This window comes from Desmodus rotundus, chromosome 2 (genome assembly GCF_022682495.2).
Source record: "Desmodus rotundus isolate HL8 chromosome 2, HLdesRot8A.1, whole genome shotgun sequence".
Lineage (NCBI taxonomy): Eukaryota > Metazoa > Chordata > Mammalia > Chiroptera > Phyllostomidae > Desmodus > Desmodus rotundus.
Genome location: NC_071388.1, coordinates 144,098,068 through 144,122,165, shown reverse-complemented (window position 1 = coordinate 144,122,165; position 24,098 = coordinate 144,098,068). Strand labels below are relative to the sequence as shown.

At 35.3% G+C, this 24,098-nt stretch overlaps 1 protein-coding gene and 1 non-coding gene across 4 annotated transcripts in view; both read right to left on the bottom strand.

Moving 5' to 3' along the window:
• Nucleotides 1–24,098, bottom strand: part of GALNT13 (polypeptide N-acetylgalactosaminyltransferase 13) — a 491,331-nt gene that overhangs the window by 44,248 nt on the left and 422,985 nt on the right. For all 3 annotated transcript variants that reach the window (XM_024579888.4, XM_024579889.4, XM_045187456.3), the window contains exon 10: nucleotides 10,289–10,428. In XM_024579888.4, the coding sequence (XP_024435656.1) occupies nucleotides 10,289–10,428 (140 nt within the window). The remainder of the gene's footprint in view (nucleotides 1–10,288; nucleotides 10,429–24,098) is intronic.
• Nucleotides 23,972–24,041, bottom strand: LOC112322312 (small nucleolar RNA SNORD62). Its single transcript, XR_002976628.1, has one exon. It is a non-coding gene; the product is annotated as a small nucleolar RNA SNORD62 (small nucleolar RNA).

The following is a 24,098-nucleotide window of genomic DNA, read 5'->3' as shown; positions in this document are numbered from 1 at the left end:
TTCCTAGAATTGGGAAAAATGATATGATTTTCATTTAAGGGCCCAACGGGCAATTGAGAACAGTGGGGATAAGAATTCATACTTGACTGGGGCTGGAAAAAGCAGAGCAGAGTGGTCCAACCCTGTTCCAGTGGGTTGGGATTTAGAGCAGCATTATAAATGCTTTTGTCAAGTAATCTGAGCGGCAACCCGCTAGAAAGGAGAGAGCACACTGTGAATCTTAGAGGGAAAGGGTATAACCTTCAAGCAGCAAAATCATGTACAATTCCCATAACGGTAGGTTTAGGGCTAAAGTGTTCTCTCAATCTGATTTAGGTTGGTTCAGGTGCTGGAGGAAACTTAGCCAGTAGACTAAGGCTAAAGGTTTTTCAGAACATGTGGCTGCATAGGATTGGGAAAGGTAGCAATTGACAGATGTAGTGAATTGATCTGCCTATGTTTTCAATGGTCTGATCAATATGTAAACATGTAAGTTGAATTATTATTGAATCCCTTACCTCAGACTTAATAACTTTTCATAGAAGGCACACTTCTTGAAAAACAATAAAATCATTATTATTTATCATCATAAAAAGTATAAAATAATATAATACAATAGCAGAGAAATAAATATCTCCCTGAGTGAACAGAGTAAACCCAATCCCTTCCACCATGGAGCATACACTTTAGAAGGAAGGAGTCAATACACAAACGCATTTGTAACATCAGAAGATCAAGGAGTCCTACAAAGAAATGTAAAGTACAGTGAGTGTAGAGAAAGTAATGGCAGGGGTACTATTTTAGATAGAAGTCCAGGAAAGGCCACTTTGAGGAAACATTACTTGAACACCTTAAAGACACCTTACTAAAGCCAGAGAGCAATCATATTTCCACCTATGGAAGAGCGTCCCAGACTGGGGGGAAAGCAAATGGATGCTCCCTGCAGCTGAGAAAATGAGTGAAATAACAGGTGAATGAGGTAGCCAGGGTACAGTGAGGGAGGGAAGATTAGAGAGGTATCCAAGACTAAATGATATGAGAAATGAAAGGTTTTTGAGCATAAGGGTGACATATCAGCTGCTTGTTCTGGCCTCTGTGTGGAAAATGGATTAGATGGAGGCAAGAGTCAAAGCAGGGACACAAGCAAGGGGCTACTGTAGTCATGCCAGCGAGAGGTGATGGTTACTCGGAATAGTAAGTCAAAGAGGTCAAGTTTGGCATGGTTCTTAAGGGAGAACCAAGTAGGACTTGCAGTTAAATTGAATATGACCTATGAGAGGGAAAAAAGCCATCAAGAAGCATTCCAAGGTTTTGACTTGAGCAAATGGGTAAATGATTCCATTTACTGGGAACTATATTCTGAGCTTTTACATAGATTGCTAAAATATATCTGTGGTCTTTATATTTAAAAACCAGTTTGGTGGATTTGAAACCCTTGGCTCACAATGTCCCCTTGAGTAAGAGTATCTTTAAAATGTTATTCTATCTCCCACCAGCATAAATAGTTGTTTTTGAGAAGTCTGATGATAATCTGGTTTTCTCACCCTTATCCTTACAAATGTCTATCTGCCTGAATGCCAATCTGACTTTTTTTTCCCTTTTCTTTAAAGTCCAATAGAGTTACCACAATCTATCTCAATATCGTTCATTCTGGATCACTTTTCTGGTCTGTGGTGTTTCTTTTCAACATGTAATTTCACTTTTATTTTCAATAAAGTTTCCTTTTATTATAGTTATTATGTTACTTTTGTTTTATTGCTTTGATTTTTCTCATTAGAAAATTCTACTATCTTAGATCTTGTTGCTTATCTTTTATATACATCACTTCCTGTTAAAGAGTTGTGTCTTATCTTTTATTTAAAAAATCCTCCTTTTCCCCTCTAAAATGTCTATGGCATTTTATCCTGGAATTATTCACTCATATGGTCTTCAAGTTTAGCCTTCATTTCTAAACTGTTTTGTTCCTTATTTTTTAAGTCCTTCCCTTCCCTCATTTCAGAGGGTTTTTTCTCAATTTGATCTATAGTCTTTTCTATATTTTATCATTATAAAATTTCTTCTACCTTGTTTTGAAATTTTAGGTTACATGTTTCCTCTGCCTTAGAGCACATTATTTTGCTGTTTTTGCACTGTTTGTAGAGATATTCTATTCTCTATTATCTTTATTCTTACTATATTCATACTTTTCAATTTTTTTTGCATGCCACCAATTCTCCAGTCTTTTAAAAGGGGGGATTTTATCAGAGGATTCTTTCCCTTCCCTTCCCTTCCCTTCCCTTCCCTTCCCTTCCCTTCCCTTCCCTTCCCTTCCCTACCTACCCTTCTCTTCATTTCTCTCTCTCTCTCTCTCTCTCTCTCTCTCTCTCAAAATCACCTGGCATCTTAAAACTATTCCAAGGCCTGGTTCCCATGCCCAGACCCTGCCATTTAATTGGTAGAAGGTATAACCTGTCCACCGTTTTTTTTTTTTTAATTTCCTTATGTAATTTTAATATACAGCAAAGTTTGGCAGCTACCATGTTGGAGGAAGGTATAGAGTGTCTTGATGTTAAATGGTAACATTAAAATGACTTTTCTCTTTGAAATAACTTCTTTTTTTATCAGTTCCCATATGGGCTACCCAGTAGACTCAGTTGGAAAGCTTTTGAAATATTCTGATTGGCCTCACCCTCATAGATTCTTATCCAAATGGTCTGAAGGAGGACAAGAGTGCAGTTTAAAGCCCCTCAGATGAACGTACATCAGTGTTGAAACCCCTTGTTTCAGGAGAACACACTGGGGTACTCACTAGCTGGAAGCCTATCTGTTTTGTGAGTCATTTTAGACGCTGAGTGCTGGTGGAAAGTAAGGAGGTTGTCATACCAAAGCTGGTTCTTTTAGTACCCAGTGGGGATATTTAAGGGGAAATGTTTTGAGCTGTCCTTGACAGGAAATGTTTACACAGGAGACCATTTCTAACTTCGCAAGTCTGGATCTCCTGTTTTTTACTTTTGGAAGAGCTGAAAAAATGTGTCTTTTATTTTTTGAGATCTCCTAGCTCTGTTCATTTTTTTCTATTTTTATTTGGACCTTCTATTTCCTTTGTCCCCATTGCCCCTATCTCCTCAATTTGGGCTTTATTCCTTCAAATTTCTCCTGAGAAGAAGCTTTACCTTGTGAGTTTTAAGAATTCACAGGCAACAATGTTCAGACCCTTGAAACATGAGAAAGGAGACGTTTCATTGACTTCAAAATTAGATTGTTTAAAAGCATGTCTCTCAGTCTTAACTATGATAAATTTGCCCTGAATCAATGTCTCATGAATATTTATTAGTAATTTGGGTGGCATCCTGGTCTCCTTTCCATCAGACACCCCATTGCTTCCCTTTGCTCCCTACTGCAAAGGCTGTAGTAAAATACGGTTGTAAAACTGTCAGCTCATATTTTAGAATTTGTGAGGATACCCTGCCACCTACTTTTGTTGTCAACATTGTCCATCAAGTTTCGGTTCTGCTATCCCCAACGCTCCTTCTGTTTTCATGGGGGAGCTCATGCTACTGCTGCTACTCCTTTTTCAGAATTCCAGGGTAGCCTCATTTCAGGGAATGCAAGGCAAGAAGCCTGCTACATTTCTGACATGTTCTAACTTTTCTACAGTGGTGGTTTCTGGACAAGTAATATTACTTGTCTCTTAGGGTGTAGCAGATGTTCAGAGGATACAATATAGGAACTGAAGTCCAGTCTGGTGAAGTCGGCTGGACATGGGATCTGGGAGACAAGATACAAACGGAAGTCTGTGGTTTGGGAGAGTTGTGGAAGGAGACAGGGGAGATGACCACCACCACTGCAATAGTATTTAGCAATTATCAACTGTATGTGCCACTTGCTATTCCGAGCTTTTCTGTGTAACAACTAATTTAATATTTATAAACAACCCAATTACTCTGACTTAACAAATGAAAACATTAAGATACAGTGAATTTAAGTAATCTGCCCAAATAAGTAATTGAAAGTTATTATAGTGAATTTGGGAATTGCCCAAACCTGATGTCCAGAGAGGCAGGCAGGATTTCTCAGAAAGGAGGTCTGGAAGGAGTGAGGAAGAACCCAGCTCTAGCTGACCAGAAATAAAGGTAACAGTAGGTAATCCAGACAATGGTGAAGACACGTAGAACAGGACATATGGAAGCTGGCTAGGATCAGATCTGGGGACCACGTTAAGAAGAACAGATGTAAGGTTTTCTTTGCGTTGAGTGCCACACTGCTGGACTGAGGTCACGTAAGAATTTCTGGCAATGGCCAGGATGACATTAGATATACACAGGATGGGGCACAGAGTGTCAGGGAACAGGGGTATCAACCAATACCCATCTTAAAAACATAGGAGGAACACACCATAGGAATACAGATACAGTATCTGAAACATTTCTTACACTAGGCCTATGATATCCAGATTTAAAAAGAAAAATCCACACTCACCTAGAAGGCAGGTTGGTTTATACCAGATTGTTCTCAAGTTAGTGAGCCGAACACTCTGGGAATTTGCAACACCTTCTTCAAAATATAAAAATGGCCACTACTGTGTACTGACAATCCTCAAAAATAACATCTTAATGCAAATTATAAGGCACTGGCATACAGGAAAGTTCAAACTGTGCATCTCATCTGTCAATATGCAAAGGATGGTCAGATTTAGGAAAATCTTGTGATCTTTAAATCAAAATCTGTCTAAGAATACCCTGGGACCTCAGCCAAAGAATGTTGTTTAAGCAAAGGAGTGAAATTTCAGGGAAGACCCTGATCTTGTCACTGGTACCTGACAATACCAGTTGCTCGGTCATGCCATTAAAAAAATCTAAGCAACCAATCACACTAAAGGAGTTTGTTAGAAATTCCTTACCGAGTCTGGTCTAAGACTTGTATCAATGTAATTATAGCACACTGGTAGTTCTGAGATCTGGAAAATTCTTTTGATTCATGCTTCATGTTAGCAAGCCTTTTTCTAAATGTTTCTACTCATCGGCTTTTGCTCCCTCTGCTGGCTTTTAATAGCAAGCAACCATGAGAACTCCAATTCTGAAAGGAGGCACAGACGCCCTCCTACTACACTAACCTTTACATTTCAAAACTAGTACGTAAAATTCATTCTAAAGATAAGAGTCTAAACTTAAACTCGTTTATTTTTTGCTTTAACTACTCCAATACTTGCTTATCCTTTAATTTCACATTCTGTTCCTTGTTGTCATTATTTTACACGTCAACCTCATTTGGTTTTTCTTTGTGAAGAAGGAGATAAGGCACATTTGTAGTCAATTCCCGAGTTAAGTATTAATGTTTCCATATTATCATTGCTATAGTGAGTGTGCACTTAAGTATATTTTCTTTTTGCCAAATTGTGAATAAATCAGAGGGATGTGTGAAAAATCTCTGTGCTTAATAAATCCAAGCTAATTTTGGTGTAGAATGTCCTGATTAATGACTATGAGATTTAAAAATTCTGAATATGTGATATCTTAATCCCGTTTCACCAAAAAAGTAAATAACATAAGATTAAACAATTTCACTTATTTTGGTGAATAACAAAAACAAACATAAATCCTGGGAGAATTCAGTATTCGCCTAACTTGCATACAGTTTGTTGCAATTGTTTGTGCCGATACATATTTGAGTAATAAAATTAGAATTCGTTCTAGCCTAATTATCAGTAACGTGAATTAAAAATATCTTTCAGGTAATAAACTCACTCGCTTTGTTCACAGGTGAGTCAACCAGCCCAACTTCTTTAAAGTTAACAACTAAGGACAAGTAGCATCTTCTGTCCATTCATACGCACGTTCAGTTACCCTGGCATGAAAATTAGCTACTTGGGTACCAAAGAGTTTTGGAAATATAACCATGAGCAGAGAGTGTAAGTCATCTAAAACGGGGCTTTCTTACTGGTTATCCTATGAAAGGGTCAAGAAGACTGTGAATCTATAAATAGATTGATCTCCTGATTACCCACAGAGAGGGTAAAACCTTAAGCATTTTAGCTTCTGCATTTGGCAGTAAGTGATTATACGCTGACTCCCTTCAGCCTAGTAGCAGCTTCATAGATGTTCATTCTTAGTAACATAAACTTGCTCTTTAACAATATTTAAGGGCGCAGTGCCAATATGTGCCAACCCCTTAACTAGTTGCTATGGTCAAGGGGCACAAGAGGAAAAAGAAGTGCTGAGGTCAAGTAGGTAGTATACAATGCATAGATAATGTCTGAGCATCGTCACACCAACAATGAACTACAAATTTGAAGCCCCAAGAGTTAAGTCACTTGGCTCCAGAAATCCTCTTCTTCTTCCTCTTGCACTCTGATGTACCTGTGTTCTATATAGCTCACGATGCATTTTATTTTTCTTTCCAAAAATGCTGGCCTGTCATCTGGGGTGAGAGATTACTGCATTAAAATACCATTTTTCAATCTTAAACTTGAATTAGCCTTTATGTTTATAAGATCAGAACCTGGCATACTAAATCTCCATAAGCTAAAGGGCTACTTAAGAAGAGAATTTAATGCTGCAAAGAGCTTCACTCCCTTATTCCATTATGATCTACTTATTGAGTTTAAAAGGCACATGCTTCATTAAGCTACTTAAAGGTTTTAGTTCAAAGCAATTGCACATCTTTTAACTTCCAATTGGAAATTGCATGAAATTCATGAGCTGGGAAATGCAATATTTCAATTACCTGAGTAAAATGAAAATATAAGAAATTAAGATATGACCATCTAACATCAATAATTCTACTAATGGTTATTTTGGTGACAATATATAATGAGAAACTAAATACTTCATTTACCTCTAACTTCCAGTACAGCTAGGAAAATTTTAAAAATTAACAGGGAAATATATATTCATCAGTACACTGCCATATTAAATATACAGGCTTTGAGAAATAGTGAAACTTAAGCAAATTGTAAATTATTAAATCTTAACAATTTCATTTGAAATTAAGTGAGAAGTACATATGAATATACTACAATGAAATAATTGTTTGGATAAATAGCTTGGACATGAGATATTACTTTCATAAAGAGCTTTAAGTAAATAACTGTTGTTCATTAACAGTTCATCCCAAACTCATTATCAAAATGTCCATCTTAAATTATGCATATGTGACTACGCAAAATTGAATTGGGAAGTAGTGTTCGTTGCTCTGTGAATGTGTCCTTCTGTTTCCATGGAAACAGTTGCTAGATTGCTTCTCTTTAAGACTGGTTTTTAAAGTGGAAAACCACAGTACATTAATATCTCAGAAAGTTGAAAACATTATATCTCATAGAGTTTTTAAATATGTTGGAGCCATTTGAAACAGGAGTTCATAGCATGCCTACACACCTCATGTAGAACAATTTTATTTCTATTGAGCTTCTTGATTCTCTCTTGCCATTCTCTCACCCAGCACAATGGCTTTAGAATAAAGGTCTTATTTGACTTTGCATCCTTGGCATATAATACAGGTTCTAGCTCGAGCCATTTTTTTTTATTGTTGTTCAATTACAGTTGTCTGCATTTTCTCCCCATCCCTCTCCCCACCCCAGCCAAACCCACCTCCCTTCCAATAAGCATTTCAAATAAATAAAATACAATAATATAATCTATTTTCTTTTTATAGTTATAAGAAAATATGAGCTTTAGTGCCATTCTAAATTCATACTGAGTCCTGACTTGAACAGTTAGGTAGTTCTATGACTCATAGGTCAATCACATAAATTTTCTGTATGTCAGTATCCATATCAAATGGGGAATCATAATGAAACCCGTCATGCAGTTGTGATTTTTAAATGATATGGTTAAAATAAAGTATTGAGGACAATGTTTGACATGGTAAGAAATGAATAAATGGTAGCAATAATAGTTACAATACTTATACTGGTGCTGCTGCTACTTCTTGCCCAGCACAGTGCTAGATGCTCTGTACCTTCAATCATCACTGTGACCCTGTGTGATTATCTTCATGTCACTGACAGGTACCAGAGATCCCCAGTGCCACTCAAGTTGTAAGCTGGGAGGTCAGACACTAAGCCCTCCTTTGCTTGTTTCCAAGGCCTGGGATTTTTTTCAGTACAACACACTGCCTCTTCTGGGTATGTTTCAAAAATCCAGAAGGGCACAATATCTCTCTAAAAGCTTTTCAAACTATTTCAATGAATTAAAATGTGGCCACCTGATCCATTAGAGAAGATAGATAATGCAAATCAGAGGTTGTACAAAGAAATTTTCCCACACTGTAGTCTATTTTTACTTTTTCAGGAAGTCCGTTAATTAGGTTTCCTTGATGTAGTGCAGGAAAACATAAAACTGGATTTTTAACATGGAAGTAAACATCTAGGTTCCATTTCAGAGGCCCGTGTCCTTCTCAGGGGTCACCTGGGTGGCCCCAGAGAATTTCCCAAATGTCCTCTTTACTCACATCTGTCTTGTTATAAGCCCCGGTCGTATCTCCTTTTAGAAAAAGTAATCAATGCTTACTCATCAGCTGGGTCCACTGCCTATAGTGAGAGAAATACTCTACTACAAGAATAAAAAGCCTCACTTTTTATAAGGGTACAGGCAGGTTCCTGATTGTTCAGACTTTTCAGTAAAGAAACGGGAGCATGAGATATTTTCTTGGGGATCTCCAGTAGAACCGGATTATGAACTAGCGTGCAAACAGTGTTCCAGTGTACAAAGCACTCTCGTGTATTTCATGCATTGCATGCAGACCCCTGTGACGCGGGTACTAACCTGGGATACTACCTATTTGAAAACAACGACAACAACAATGCCCCCATAAAAAACAAACAAAAAATGTAAATAAAACCCCAAGGCACAAGACTAATTAGTGACTAAATCGAATCCAGAAAGTGGTATATCCAGTGTTTCTGCATACAAATCTTTGCATTACATTATTCAGATTGAGGTTACATTTCTGCAAATTGAAAGACTCTATAGAGAGATACTTATACGCTAATGAGGAGGTGGCGGTGTGTCAGGTGGTACATGGATGTGGTATAGAAAAATACCCTTTCATAACAATTCACTAGGGGTCCATTCAGTTTGAGTCTTTTTATTTCTTTAATCATTTTCTAGTTAATTGTAAGTAAATTATGTTTCTATATTAAGATTACAGAGAGGATAAAGTTAGATTTTTTTTTGGCAAATGAACCAAAAATGTATTAGCTCAAACTCTATAAATTTTCAGATATCCTAATATATGCTCTACAAAAATGACAATTTCAACTGAAGAACAAAATTAATAATGATTTTCCAAGTGCATTATTTGATTGCTATTGAAATGTTTTAGTGACAGCCAATATTAGACTTGTTTTAATTCCCAAACCTAATCCTTACTAAGGTGGAAATGACTGACAAGGAGCATACAATTCATAAAGGGATAACTCTTATTTTAAGGAACTGAATATATATTATAAATATGTATTTATATTGTTATGATGAAGGCAACTTGTATTTCTAAAGATGATATATATTTTGAAAAAGAATATGTCTCAGTGGATCCACAAAGTCAAAGCTTTTAATTTTAATAATAACACTAAGATATCACCTGCAGTGTTCACTCTCACTTCTCATAATGAACAAGGAGTCTTCCAGAGCCACGTGATGTGTGCTGTTACAGGAGACTGAACACCAAAGCACAGAGTAAGGACACAGCCACCTTCTGTTAGGCCAGACACTAAGGAAATTTATAAAACTCTACATGATGCTAATCTTCTTACCGTTTGTTTGCCTTGGAAAATATATTATTTTTCAAAAATGTTACCTACATTAACATGTAATGAATTATTACATTAATTTAGTGAGTTAATAAATAGGTCTTAAGGTTAGCAGTTTCAGTACAGTACGTATTAATAGTTAGAACCCACATAAAAGGTCTTTGGTGTTTACAATAAGTTTTGAGACGGTAAGTAAAGTACACTTGAAATCTATATAATCTTATTAACTATGTCACCTCAAGAAGTTTAATTAAAAAAAAAGAGTATAAGATTCATAGGGCCAAAAAGTTTCAGAGCTATTGGTAAGGAAACAAGAAAATACTATATATTCAGACTTAAACTATCCTCATACATTTACAAATCCCAATAATAAAGATGTGGATGGTCCTTGTAATATATAAGAAGTCATTTAAAATAGATCTATTTAAATACTCTTTAAGCATTTCATTAATAACATAAAAATATTGAGCTTATTAGAGATTGCTCCATTTTCAGATGAGAAGGGGTGCATTCAGGGTGGTATGACGGTAGACCCCATTTTCAAAGTATATTTATAACTTAACCAAAATAAATAATTCATACCTCACCAAGTGAGTAATAACGCCTTGGGATCTGGGAGTCCGGATAGATGTTCTCAAGGTACCAAGAAAAGGGCTTGCATTTCAGATTTTCTCTCAGTGTTTTTCTGACTGACACATCTCCGTAATCCACTTTGACAACACCTGGAATTTTTCAAAGAAACACAGATCAGTTTGTGCTATTTTTGTTGTAGCACTGTTTCACTCTGTTTACTTTGTGATCAGTTTTTTCTCCATCATTATAATTCCATCAAATTAAATTGCCTGTGCAGCTGCTACTACACTGATTTTTATTACTAACATCCAATTAGTATATTAAATTGATATAAAAATAGTTTTCCCATTGGTTATGAATTTTCAAATGCAAATATTTATCACCAAGTACTTGTACTTCTTAGATTGAATAATTAATCAACTAAGCATAAATTGGTATTAATTTGGCATCTTATAGTCAAAGCTTAACTGAACCGCATGATAATACGGTTCTTTTTAATAAAAATTTCAATAGCTCCAATGCTTCTGTTAATGCTTGTATTTTCCCTACAGTGTCATTTACTCACCACCTGTAGATTTCATGAGATATTTACTATATAAATATGATCCTCAACAATGCACAGTAGTTATTATTTTATGTTCTAAATTTCCCTTCTCCTTGAACTTTTATTCTACCTAGGCTTACCATGGACCTGATTTTTTCTTTCTTTATTTTTTATTGTTTTATTTTTTGAGTTAATATAAGCTACCTGAAATCCTTGGATAAGTTAGTAAGTAAATAAGCATAAAGAAATTAACATACACAAATGGAATATACTCAAAGGTGTATATTAAAATCACCTAACATCTGGAGAACATTATGCTGAGTGAAATAAGCCATTCAGAGAAAGACAAATACCATGTGATTTCACTTGTATGTGGAATCTAATGAACAAACTAAACTAATAAGCAAAATAGAGACAGAATTTTTCCCCAAGGAGGGTTATATAAGCAGTTTCCTGATTGGAACGAAGTTAGAAGTTTCAGTTGCATATTATTTTACATTAGATAACAGAAAATGTTATTTTTGCCCACAGCAGATCTGGCAAAAGTGGTTGGTGGAGAAGAACAGGGATTACTGTGGACAGATAAAGCCTTCTTGCTCTACCATCTCTAATCTACCCCTTGACTTAACACTGCAAGGTGGGTTTTGTCCTAGTCCTAGATAATATAAATTATCTTTAGAAATGCAGACAATACCTTGGGCTTATCCTAATATTTTGGTTAGGGTGGCTTTGTTCTTCTGCCTCTATATTTTCCCTGATTAGAAGTAAAATACTGTGTAAGAAACAGTAGTGCTCTCCAAACATTCCATACTGTCCTCTTGATTTCCCAACTTGCTCCATCTCCAAATTTCTCCATTTCAGTAACTAGAACAAATGTCCAGCCATTTGTTTGGGGTAAAACACAGGAGCAATTCTCTTTGTCTTACATACACATATTCAAATTATTAGCAATTTCTGTTAGCTCTGCATTCACAGTGTGTCCCCAGCTCCCCCACAATCCTCTCTACCACTCTGGTCTCACTGTCTCTCATCTCTTGCCTAAACGAGCGTTGTAATAGTCTTCTAACTCGTCCCCCTGACATGTAGCATTTCTCTATTTATCCCTTATTCATCATTGCCTGCTCCCTGGCAGGATATTTTGAACATAAGTAAAATCATGTCTATCTCCTGCTCTAAAGCTTCAAATGATCGTCTATTATGCTAAGAAAATTTGAAAATATCTTAATCATTGCTTAATATCCTTTACAACTGACTCTTGGCTATCTCTCTGAGTTAGTTATCCATATTCACTTCTTTGTAGCCACGCTGACTTTTCTTGTTGTTGTTCTTGTTATTTATTTATTTATTTTTGCTTTTCTTCTGACATGCCAAGGTCATTCCCACTTCATAGCTTTGTAGTCATTCTTTCCTTGTGTGGAACGCTAGTATCCTGCCCTGGAACTTGCATGAGCTGCCTTTCACTTCATGTAGGTTTCTGCTCAAACCTCACTTTCTCAGATTCACCCCGACCTTCCTATTATCATGAATGGGGATGTGAACATACTAGCTTAATAAATGTATACTGAGAATTTGCTAGGTGAAGTTGACACTGCATTACCTTTGGAGTTGCTAGCTGTATAGATGCTTTAAGACTGGGGCATCCAGGGCTACCATATAGAGAATTCCTACAATAGAGATGCCGATACAGTGGTACAATAAACAGATAGAAAGAGAAAAAGAGAGCAGAGGCCAAACCAAGATAAAGCCAGAAGATGTTTGTTTATTTTATTCCGACTGTATACGAGGTACATTTTCTAGGCACTTGGGATACATCAGTGAATAGCACAGATAAAAGTATCTTTCTCTCTGGAGTTTACAGTCAAGTGGAGGAAGATGCAAACAAATACACTAAAAGGTGATATGTGCTATGACAAAAATAGACTGAGATACGAAGATTGCAGTAGAAGAACTCAGTGCATTTTTACATATTTTTTCCCAAAGGCAACAAAGAACTGCATGTTCTTAAGGTAAATCTTTCAATAGGATTTGCATAAATCTGGAAATGCTTTGATAATAAGATAAAGATGCATTATGAATTAGAAAAAAGAGCATTTTAATTAACTACAGGATCGCAGATTTGATTAAGAAATTAATGATAACACAAGTTGTTATACTTTATTAAATAATGTGTCCCTTATTCATCATGTTAAAATCTACTTCATAATAGTACTGAATTAAGATACGTAGGGCATTTAAGTTTTAAATGTTTAAATAGATAGTAGATTGAAGATCATAATGATCTCAGTTAAATGCTTCTCCAGTAGATGCTTAATACGCCTAAAGTTCTGGTTCCCCTAGAATTAGGTCACCTGATAACAGAATAGCTGAAACTCTAGGTTAAACTTAGAGTTTTATTTGTAAGACTACGTTTTGCAGTTAGCATCAAGAAAAGGAGAAATTATATGTCTTTAATAGGGAATGTTTAAATAAATCAATGGTATATTTATCTAATTGACAAAATATAATTCATATATTGAAACAATTCTGTATGTATATAATATGAAAAATATTAATAAAAATATAAAACAATTTTATTATACCATTATAACAAAGTAAAATGAAAATATGAAACAATTAAAAAACTGAGAATAATAAAAATAGCACATTCTCTTTGTTAACTAAAAAAAGTGAGAAATTAATATATCTATTTTTCCTGAAGCACAATTAAAACTATGCAGCTAATCATAAAGTTTTTTAGATCCAAAGTTTTTTATATATTAACTATGTACTTGTATATTTTAGTAGACCAGTACACATAATTTCAATTAAGAATTTTTTATGATATTTTCAAAATTCCCTATACCTGAAAGTGTATCTCTTTATTTTGTTATTCACTTTGATACTTGTCATGAGAAGCTTTATCCTTATCTGCATTCCTTTCTCTTCAAAAGTATGTAATAAAAATAAGAGAAATCATTTTTAAGCCAACTAAAGATTATTATGTTATGGAGTATATAAGTACTATACTGTGTTAGAGGTTTAGCAAATTATTTGGAATACTTTTTTTATTAATCAAAACCACTCTTTAAATCCATTATTTAAATTTTTACCCATTCTTGATATGCACAAAAATTACCCAGGCTCAAAACCACTCATTAAAAAGTCACTGGATAGAACGACATTAACAGGCTGATGGCCCATGTCAGCTAATAATACCTAGTGGTTATCTGTTGAATTTAGCATTTACTATTATGACTGCAATTTTATGTTAATGGAATAAAAATGAGATAATGAATTGTACAAAGGTCATTGCTATGTCTCATAGAGGAAGCAAATATCACACAACTTCTCAATTTATTTAAGTCTGTCTGATCTCCATAATCAAAAGTTTGGGCAGGTCTTCAGGCTAAATTTTCCAGGTAATTGCCTCAAACTTCAGTTCAATTTAACAATAAAAATCTCAAATTGAACTACATGGTTCCAGATGAACAAGAGTATGAGTAATAAGAATAGTGAACCTTTGCAACTGCCTTTTAAAATAAAGGTCAATTTTATATCAGTTGAAGCAAATCAACTATAAAATCCACAATCTTGAGGGAAAAAAATCCAAGTCAAGACCTTCACCACAGTGTTTACCAATCTTCCAAAGCTCGAGTAGCCAGAGTATGCAGTCACCTGCTCCCTAACTCACATATTTTGTAGAAAATGCCAATGTATTAGCCAATGAAACCACCATGGACATGCCTTATGTATTTTGTTTTTTGTTGTCTGTTTTCTATCTCCCCATTGTAAGGAGAAATTTACAATTTATATGTTTATCTTTTAAAAACTTCTTACAGTTACTGATAATTATGTGGCCACTACAGATAATTCTAAAACAGATTAAATATAAACAGTAAAATAAAAGTCATCTGTAATACAGCCACATTTGCATAATGCCAATGATTTTTCTAGACTTCCTTCTATTTATGTTTAATTATATAGACACAACTTCTCTTGCAAACTTTTGTGAACTTTTATTTATACTGTAATATGTACAAGTAACTTGCTTTACTCCTAAAACAGTATGTCATGAAGACTTTTTGGTCAATTCACTATTCTGTAACTTTGTTTTTAATGCCTCTATGGCATTCTATTTTACAAGTCGGTAATAACTTAATCAGTTCCCTATAGTTGGACATTCAAGTGTTTCTCATTTTAGACGTTTTCTTTTTTTATTTAAACTTTAAAATCAATGAATCCTTATATCATTTTTATTATGCTCTTGGTTATTTCATTAGAATAACCTCTAGAAGCAATGCATTTTGAGAAATTCCATGCTGATTTCAAAACTTTTAAAAACATACATTTATTACTAATCTACTCCCCAGAAAGATATATCAAATTAACACACACTTTAACAGTGTTAAGAAGCAAATTTCCACCCTGGCCAGGTGGTTCAGCTGTTTGGAGCATCCTCCAGTATGCCAAAAGGCTGCAGGTTTGATTCCTGGTCAGGGCACATACCTGGGTTGTGGGTTCAATCCCCAGTCTGGACACATATAGAAGGCAAACAATTGCTGTTTCTCTCTCATGTCAATGTCTCTCTCTCTCTCTGCCTCCCTCACTTCCTCTGTCTCTAAAATCAATAAATATATTTTTGGGTAAGGATTTTTAAAAAAGCAAATTTATTTCCCTTTCAGAACACTGACAATTTTCATTTATTCTTTTTTTTAAATCCTCATCCAAGGGCATGCTTATTGATTTTAGAAAAAGAGTGGGAGGGAGGGTGAAAGAAAAGGAGAGAGACATCGATATGATAGAGAAACATCAACTGATTACCTTTTGCACCCGCCCAGACTGGTGCAAACCCGCAACTCAGGCACACGCCCTGACTGGAAACAAACCTGCAACCTCTCAGTTTGTGGCACGACACCCAACCGACTAAGCCACACTGGCTGGGGCTTGATTTTTTTTCTTTAATTTACCACTTTTTTATGTGAAGATAAATAGTATTTCACTGTTATTTAAAATTGATTACTAGTGATGATAAATCTCCTATTGGTTTTGCCATTTCTTCTTTTATAAATCACCTATTCTTTCCCTTTTCCCAGTTTTCCATTAAAGTGTTCACTTTCTGATGTATAAGCACCCTTGATACAAAGAGTTTTGGGGATAGGTGGTGCAAACATTTAATTTTTTTGTTCTTATTTTGACAATACAAAATGCTAAAAATTATTTCCCTTGTATTTTGTACCCTTCATAAATACTTAGAAAGGCTTTCACTAACTTGACATATTTACAAAAAATGTCCAGCTATATCTTCTTCCATTCTTCAAATTTTACACTTCATATTTTATAGTCATTTAACTCATCAATCATATGAAATTTATTATAGTGTATTTCCAACCATGTTCCTTTTTGGCTTTTATTATTTTTGTTTATTTGTATTGTACATATACGATATCCATTTTTGAAATGATTCACTTGATTTTTTTCATTTTGTTTTAATTAATAAGCACACTAACCAGCTCTCTAATTTATATTATTGCCTGAGAAATCTGTAGGCCATCTACTTTTATAATGTAAATTTTATCTATAATCAACTTAGTTTAATAAAGTTTAACATAGAGCTGTATATTTAGATGACATCATTTTGACCCCTGTGAAATGTGAATGAGAATCTGTATTATGATATTGGTTTTCATTGAGGATAAAAATAAAAGTGATTACTCAAAAATTATTGCTTATAAAACTTACACTGAGATCTTTGAATATTTCATCACATAGTTTTGCTTTGTTTTATTTTGTTTTTAATAGGAACTCTCAGGAGCAATTCTTTTATGAAGTCAGAAACAAGAAAAGTCTTTTCCCTTGCAATTGATTTGTTTTTATCTTACCAACACTGCTAACTTTATAGCAATAAGGTATCCCTCTGTTTTCTATCCGGTGTGTCATATGAACTTAGAATTTCTAAAGCCATCTCAAACCATTTTTGGAATAGGACAAGCATTCATCCATCCACCCATGGCATGGTATTATGATGGCATAGTCAGGGCCAGGAATTACTGAAGCAACAGATATAGCATCATTTAATGGATTTCATGTTCTTAATTATACAACAAACCCTTCTACATATACTTTCTCATTAAAACTCTTTAACATTCCTATGTGTCATTGTTGCTTTTTATTTGTTTTAAGGATGAAAGGACTGACACATTAAATGGTTAAATTGCTCCAGCTCATTTAGATAATAGCAGGAGGAGGATTAGAAGTCACTCACATCCATCTAATACCAAGGTTCATGATCTTGCCCACGCTACTAGAATTAGAGAAAAAACACTGGATAAACTTTGAAAAATCTATCCAGAGATATATTTCCCTGGGTAGTGATATAAAACATGGTACAGAATCCACTTGGCAAATTCTCCTTTCCTGAAAGACCCAAGGTCCTGGACAAACTTGAACTCATAGAAATAAACGACCAGTAATTACACAATTGGGAGTTATTCTATTGATTTGACAATTAAATACAAGCCAGACATTCCCGTGTGCAACTGACTGACCAAAAGATGCCCATATAGTGCTTTACAAATCGTGTCGAATAGTTCTGCAGGATGCTCGGCACAACTGTTTCTTCAGTGCTGTGACAATCTGATGTCATTATGCCATCGCTGAAATAGTGACATATTTTATAGTCAGTGACATCGTACTATCGTCCCTGGGGAGAAGACAACTGTAGTGTAGTTGCCCCTGCTTGAGCATTTGCAAACTTGTATTTCTCTTTGTGAAATAACTAGCCAATTGTAGTTTCAGTAATTAATTAATGGACATTTAAATATATCTTGATTATTGTCTGAAAGCTTTCCTTTAACACTTCTGGTAAAATCAAGAAGGTACCGAGATTAAACTTTGCTGAATGGTTTCAGACACTTGGAAGAGATCCCAGGGAAAACTATGTTTTAAGAACGCCTACATCATCAATCATCTTGAGGGCATTGAGGATGGCAGTGGATGGAAAACACATACCCACCGGTAAATCTGCAATGAAAAGTGATTCAAAAAGTCAGCCTCCAAATGTGAAGTTAGTTGATCAATTTATTTTGCTTATTTTCAGAAAAAATACATGTATGCAAAAGAATGAGGTATGTTCAATTTTTTGTCTGCATTAGTTTATATCATATTAGTTTACAACTTAATATGTTGACCCAAAGAATGAATGTACCTGCTGAGAAGGGCTGATTGGGCTTATATTTATCAACAGAGCCAAGCAGCCATGCTAAACAGGGGCATCTCCAGCAAGCTGCACTTCATGGAGAACCCTGCACCAAACTCACTGCTTTCCCCACTGAGCTGCTTATTTGCACTGTGTTCTTGCTTTCTGAGCCAACCCTTATAAAGTAGTTCCTATAATTGAATCTCAACCGATAGGACTGAGACCTTCCCCATCCAACTGACGTTGCACACACAGCTCGTTAGTTTCTTCACTGACCAGAGTGGCCCCATTTCAATATATTAGGATAGTCCCTTTGGGATCAATCAAACTGTGAGGATTTGGAATCCTCATTTGCATGAGGACTGACCAATCAGGGACCAGGGATGGGATTTGTCTCTGTATAAGTCAGCTCCCTTCTGGCTCCGGAAGTGCACTTCTAGTTTCTCTTAAAGACTGTGTTTCCCTGGGTGGAGCTGTAATGTTGGCTGGAGCTGCAACAATGGAGCAGAGCTGACTGTTTCCTGAGCTGAACTCCAAAGCCTTGACGACAGGGCTACCTCACTGGCACCATCTCATACCTGTGCTGCTCCACTGCCATTCTGTTTCACAACTGAGCTGTTTGCCCTGAATTAAGTCTCTCTCCCTTTTTACTGTAACCCAAATTGGGGACTCCTGTTGGTGTTGAGTTGGTGACAATGACCTCCATTGATAGAAACAAAATAATTGTAACTGAAAGCAAGTCTTACATTATAGTTTAATGGAATTTTTTTTCTTTTTGCTATGTAAATGATGGTATTTAAGTTGCTGGTAGCTTAAATTAGATGAAAAAGTGCTTAAAATTTATTATCTGGTCATATTTTAATAGAAGCAGTAAGTTAAACAAATTTAACAGGCATCTTTACTATAGGCTCCTCAGAACTCTTAATATGCTAAAGAATAGTTTGAATATCTAAACTAGGTAATATTTCTAAAATATATTGTACTTTTTCAAAAATCTGAGACAACTCTCCCCTGAAATCAATGATAAACACAGTTTTATTGCATTTTCTACATCTAAGCAAAATATTACTCATGCATAGGACATAAATTAATTTCATTAGAGGAAAACCTTTTGGGGGAAAAAATCTATATGCTTTCAATTTTTTTCATTAGCAAGTTTCCATTGCAAGATTTTAATTAAACCAAGACAGTGGTAGTAAATTCAAATATATGTATTTGCTGACTTGTATATTTCTGTTCAGTTCCTAGAACAGTATCTGGAATCAATAGATGTTATTTAATACTAGTTATACTAGTCTCTGGTACATGCTCTATTTTCTCTCTATTCTTTCCCTCTCATTCTCTCTCTCTCACTTTAATACATATATATGTGTAAGAAAAATGTCTATAAATTTGATTTCATGGTTTATATTACTACTTTATAATTACTAAAAGTATTTAGACTTATTTAGACATATATTTTATATTACTCTTGATATAAAAGAATATGAGAGATAAAGTTTATGGAAGTTTTAGCTCTAAAGGGTTACTTTGGCCTCATTAAGAAAGAACATCATTAATAAAAAGTTTTAATATTTATTATAGTTGCACTATCCTAGTTTCTATTTAGTCAGCATTGTTGCTGCAAGGCCAATAAGAAAATCTCATTATGTTTTTGAATTATGATTTATTAGCATAAAAAACTAATATGACCCAGGAAACCTAGTGTGAATGGGTCGTCACATCTTATTAACTCAAGTAATACCTGAGATTACATCATGGGACACATTAACTCACACAGAAGAAATATTAAGTAGACATAGTAAATCCTTGATTGTCTAGGCTGACAAAAAATAAACCTAGGATACATAATTTTTGTCAACAGGAATGACTTGCATATAATTTAAAGATTTCTATTTATGCAGCAAAGGGAAAGAATTCTACATGTAGATATTATTAAAGGAGATTAAAAACACACCAGCAACCTTAGGGACTACTAGTTCAAACTCCCTGGGTTTGAATTCTGCTGTGCTGTGTACTGAATGGGTGATATTGGGCAATTTATGTAACCTCATAGGACCTCAGTTCTTTCTTCTATTAATTGGGCATAATAATAGCATTTTCCTCAGTGTGTTACTGTAATTATTGCATGAGTTAAGACGTAAAACACTACTTAAACAGTGCATGGCACATACTAAGTGCTCACTAAAAGTTACCTATTATGTTTGCTGTTGTTCTAAAATGGATGTGGACCTCAAGGGGCACGTTATGTCTTTATAGAGGGGTGGGCTAGTTATTTTCTGAGCCTGTTTGCTTCTGTTGGCCATCAGATGAATGGAGTGGGAAATCAAAACCTTACCTTTGGCCCACATGCCCTTTCAGTGAGACGCGTGCCATGCGTTACTTTCAGGACTCCAGAATTGCTCTCCTACAGGCATAATTTAAGGTCTCAGCACAAGCATTTTTCTAAACCCAAAGTGCTCATAACGTGAAGGCAAACTCCACACATCCCTGCTCCTGTCATCTCCCCTGTCCACATTTTGCACTGTGCTGATTTTGATATATATGCCACACAAGAAAAGCACTAACTCCACAACCATGGACTTTCAGTTAAAAGGATACAGTACTACTATGAGCAGTAGATATTCAGGTACTTAAAGAAAAAACTGTTCTAAGACAATACATTCATATCCATTTTGAAAGAAAAATTGCAAAAATATTCTCAACTTCCATTGTTAAGCAATTTGCCCCTCTGTCCTGAACTACTATAAGTGCGGGAGCTGGGAAAGGCTATCAGAGAGTCATTTGTCACCCTCAGGACACTGTGTGCTGTTGCTATGGAATAACCAATGACAAACATTTCAATAAGCATGAGCTTGACTTATGATTTTTGGGAATGGTAGAATAACATATTGCTCCTGGGTTTTCTATGCAGCATTTATCTTTTAGCACTAGACATGTCAAAGACTTGATACAAAAAACAAAGTTTATTTGTTGCATACGTAAGATACAGTTCACAAGCCAGACTTAACGCTGCGTGGCATGAGACCTTCTCTGCAGTTACTAAATAAGGTCAACACTCAGTCACGGTGAAGGGGGCCGAGTGTGCCAGCTGTGCTACTGGGACGCTGAAACAGTCGTCTATGTAACAGTCTAGTGCTCTACTACACAGAGAATTCTCACATGCCTCTCTTACTTTTGGCAGCTTTGTATTTTTCTCAGGATGTCATTGATCTAAGGATATGCTACAATATAATTCAACAGGCCCTCTGGGTCCACGGAGGGGATCCGGCCACTGTAGGAGAAGGCAGAATGTCAACCTCTTGAAAGGAATAGCATGGTGTAATATAGTTTTTTGTTTTCTTCTAGTGAGGGCTTGATTTGTCTGGGGAAAAGAAAAGCATTTTGAATCATATCCTAGCTATGGAATTCAAAGGTACAGATTCTGAAGAATATCAGGGGTGTTTCTAAAAATATAAACAATCTTGCAAGCACTGATTTAGGCTCCTCACTTTATTTATCTTGTCCTCTGACTTTGCTTGTTGAAAAATGGTTATAACCTCAAAATTGTTTGTTAAAATATGAAGGACAGACTGATTAACAACTGTGTAAAATCACAACATTGCATCAAAATTGTAAGTGTTTGAGTTAAATTGACCTTTCACAGATGAAAGACTCAGAAAGTTGATTGGACCTGCGTGAAGTAGCCCAGCTGATAAGTGAAAGAACTTGCCTTGGAATCTAGGTCTCTTGACTTCCAGGTCAGTGCCCTTAACATCTGTTCCTTCATTAACATGTTTCATTACTTCTCTCCTTATATTTCGTACTTTACTGGGTGATAGAAATAAAATGTTAAACAAAAACTCTATACAGTTTCTTCCCTCACAGCTTAATCAGTAGCTAATCAAATGAGCAACACAAATGAAAATTACCAAATGTTAAATCTCAAATGTATTTGATAGATGGCCATGGTGTAAAAGCATAGCATAGGCAACTGATTACCAGTGGTTAGGCAGGGGCAGGTCAGGGAAAGCTCTCTAAGGAAGTGAATGTTGCGCTGAAACGGTAATCAAGGTGGATGAGAGGGGATGGAGAGTGAACTGGCTGGGCTTTATAGGAAAGGCCATCTGGTTTTACTGTTTGGGAACATAATAAATGTTGTTTTTACTTGGCTAATATCAAATTACTCATTTCTTTATTTCTGCATTATTTTCGTGGCAGACATATTCTAAGATGGCTCTAATTGTCCCTAGTTCCTGGTCTTCATGTCCTTGTGTGGTCTTTTTCTTTGAGTGTTGGTGGAACCTGTGACCTGTTTCTTACCAACATAATATGACAAAGATGAAGGGATAGCACTACCGTGATAATGTTACATTACGGTTGTAACTAACATCTTGCTAGTAGATTCTCTATTGACTTGTTCCCCTATTGGCTTTGGGTGATTAAGCTGCCAACTTGTAAGGCACCCCATGGAGAGGCTCACATGGCATAATATCACTGGCCAAGAGTCAGCAAGGAACTGAAGCTCTCGGTTTGACAATCTGAAAGAGACTAAATGTTGACAATCACATGGACTTGGAAGCAGATACTTCCCAGTCATGCCTTGAGATGAGACTGCAGCCCTGGCCGACATGCTCATTGCTGCTACGTCACAGACTCTGAGGCATGGGACCAGTTAGATCCCACCTGGACTCCTGACCCACAGGAACTGGGAGAAAATAAATGTGTGGTTACCACTAAGTTTGTGGTATTTTTTAACATATTAGTCAATAATGAACATACAGGGTAGGGCAAAAGTAGGTTTATAATTGTGAGTATGTGAAACACAGTTTATTATTCTATTACTATTTATCCATTATTATATTATTTTCCATTCAAACAGTTGTAAAACAACTTTTGACCCACCCTGATCTGCTCCTTAGTGTCATTTTAGATTGTATCTGAAATTTCTTATTTTTGGCTCAAATAGCATTAAGTCCTTTATCATCTTATAAAAATATCCATGAAAACTAAGAAAAAAATTCTGGGGACAATATTATGAAATTATATAGGTACTCATTTATTTCTTAGGATATAGATTTGCAAAGTCTTTTTAAAAGTTATACATCTGGAAATATTAACACATAACCACTTAAGAATGCATAAAGATATTCTACCACCTTTTTTACCTAAAATGTAATAGTAGGAGTCTAAAAAGCATTAGGCTGAAACTGTGGAGAAACGAGGACTTAGATGACTAATCTGTATTTCACATGTGAATGGTCCATCTGACCACGAATTCCAGACCCATCATATACTAGCCACATGACCTTGGGTCAAGTACTTTGCTCCTGAAATGCAAAATAAAAATAATAACTACTTCACAGATAATTGTGAGGAAATAAATGAGATAAAGCATACAAAATACCATAAGGGCTTGAAAGTTTTAACTATTATTATGTCAAAAAAATCATAAACACCTTTTGCTCAATTATATACACTATGCAGTAAAGTATTTTATACTCTATTATCAGATTAGTCTTATTTATTTCATTTTTTGAATTTTTAAATAAAAGTGGGAAATTTTTAAGTTTAATGACATTTCCTCTGCTAGATTAGAAAAATCTTAAAGCAATTTAAGTAATTTTAGTCATGGATTAGATATTGGTTACTTGAGATAATTATTATTAAGACAGTATTTATTTTCATTTTCATGGGGCTCAACAATCCTAACCCCTTTAATCTTTTTTATGTAGCCCTCAATCTTGTGTTTCCTCCCTGCCTAATGTTCAGTGTTTGCTGAATTTAAAGGTACTCTTCCAGGTGATATTATAGGACTCATCACAAATTTTTAAGAACATTAAAAGTGTATGGTTACTACATAATATAAATATAGATTTCTGCTTGATGATAAACTAATGCTGTTTCAATATTTACAGAACACAGACAGGCACTATGGGACCTCATTCATATTCAGTAATTATTAACACATCAGCATTCTTTACTTTTTTAGTGTTTTCTAAATAATTAACTTTCGAGTCCACAGTGGAGGGTCAGAAGGATCTACTGGAATCGCATCATGGAGAAACTTTCAAAACTTTCTTGTAGATACACTAAATGAGATTCAAACAGCCTTCTAAGGG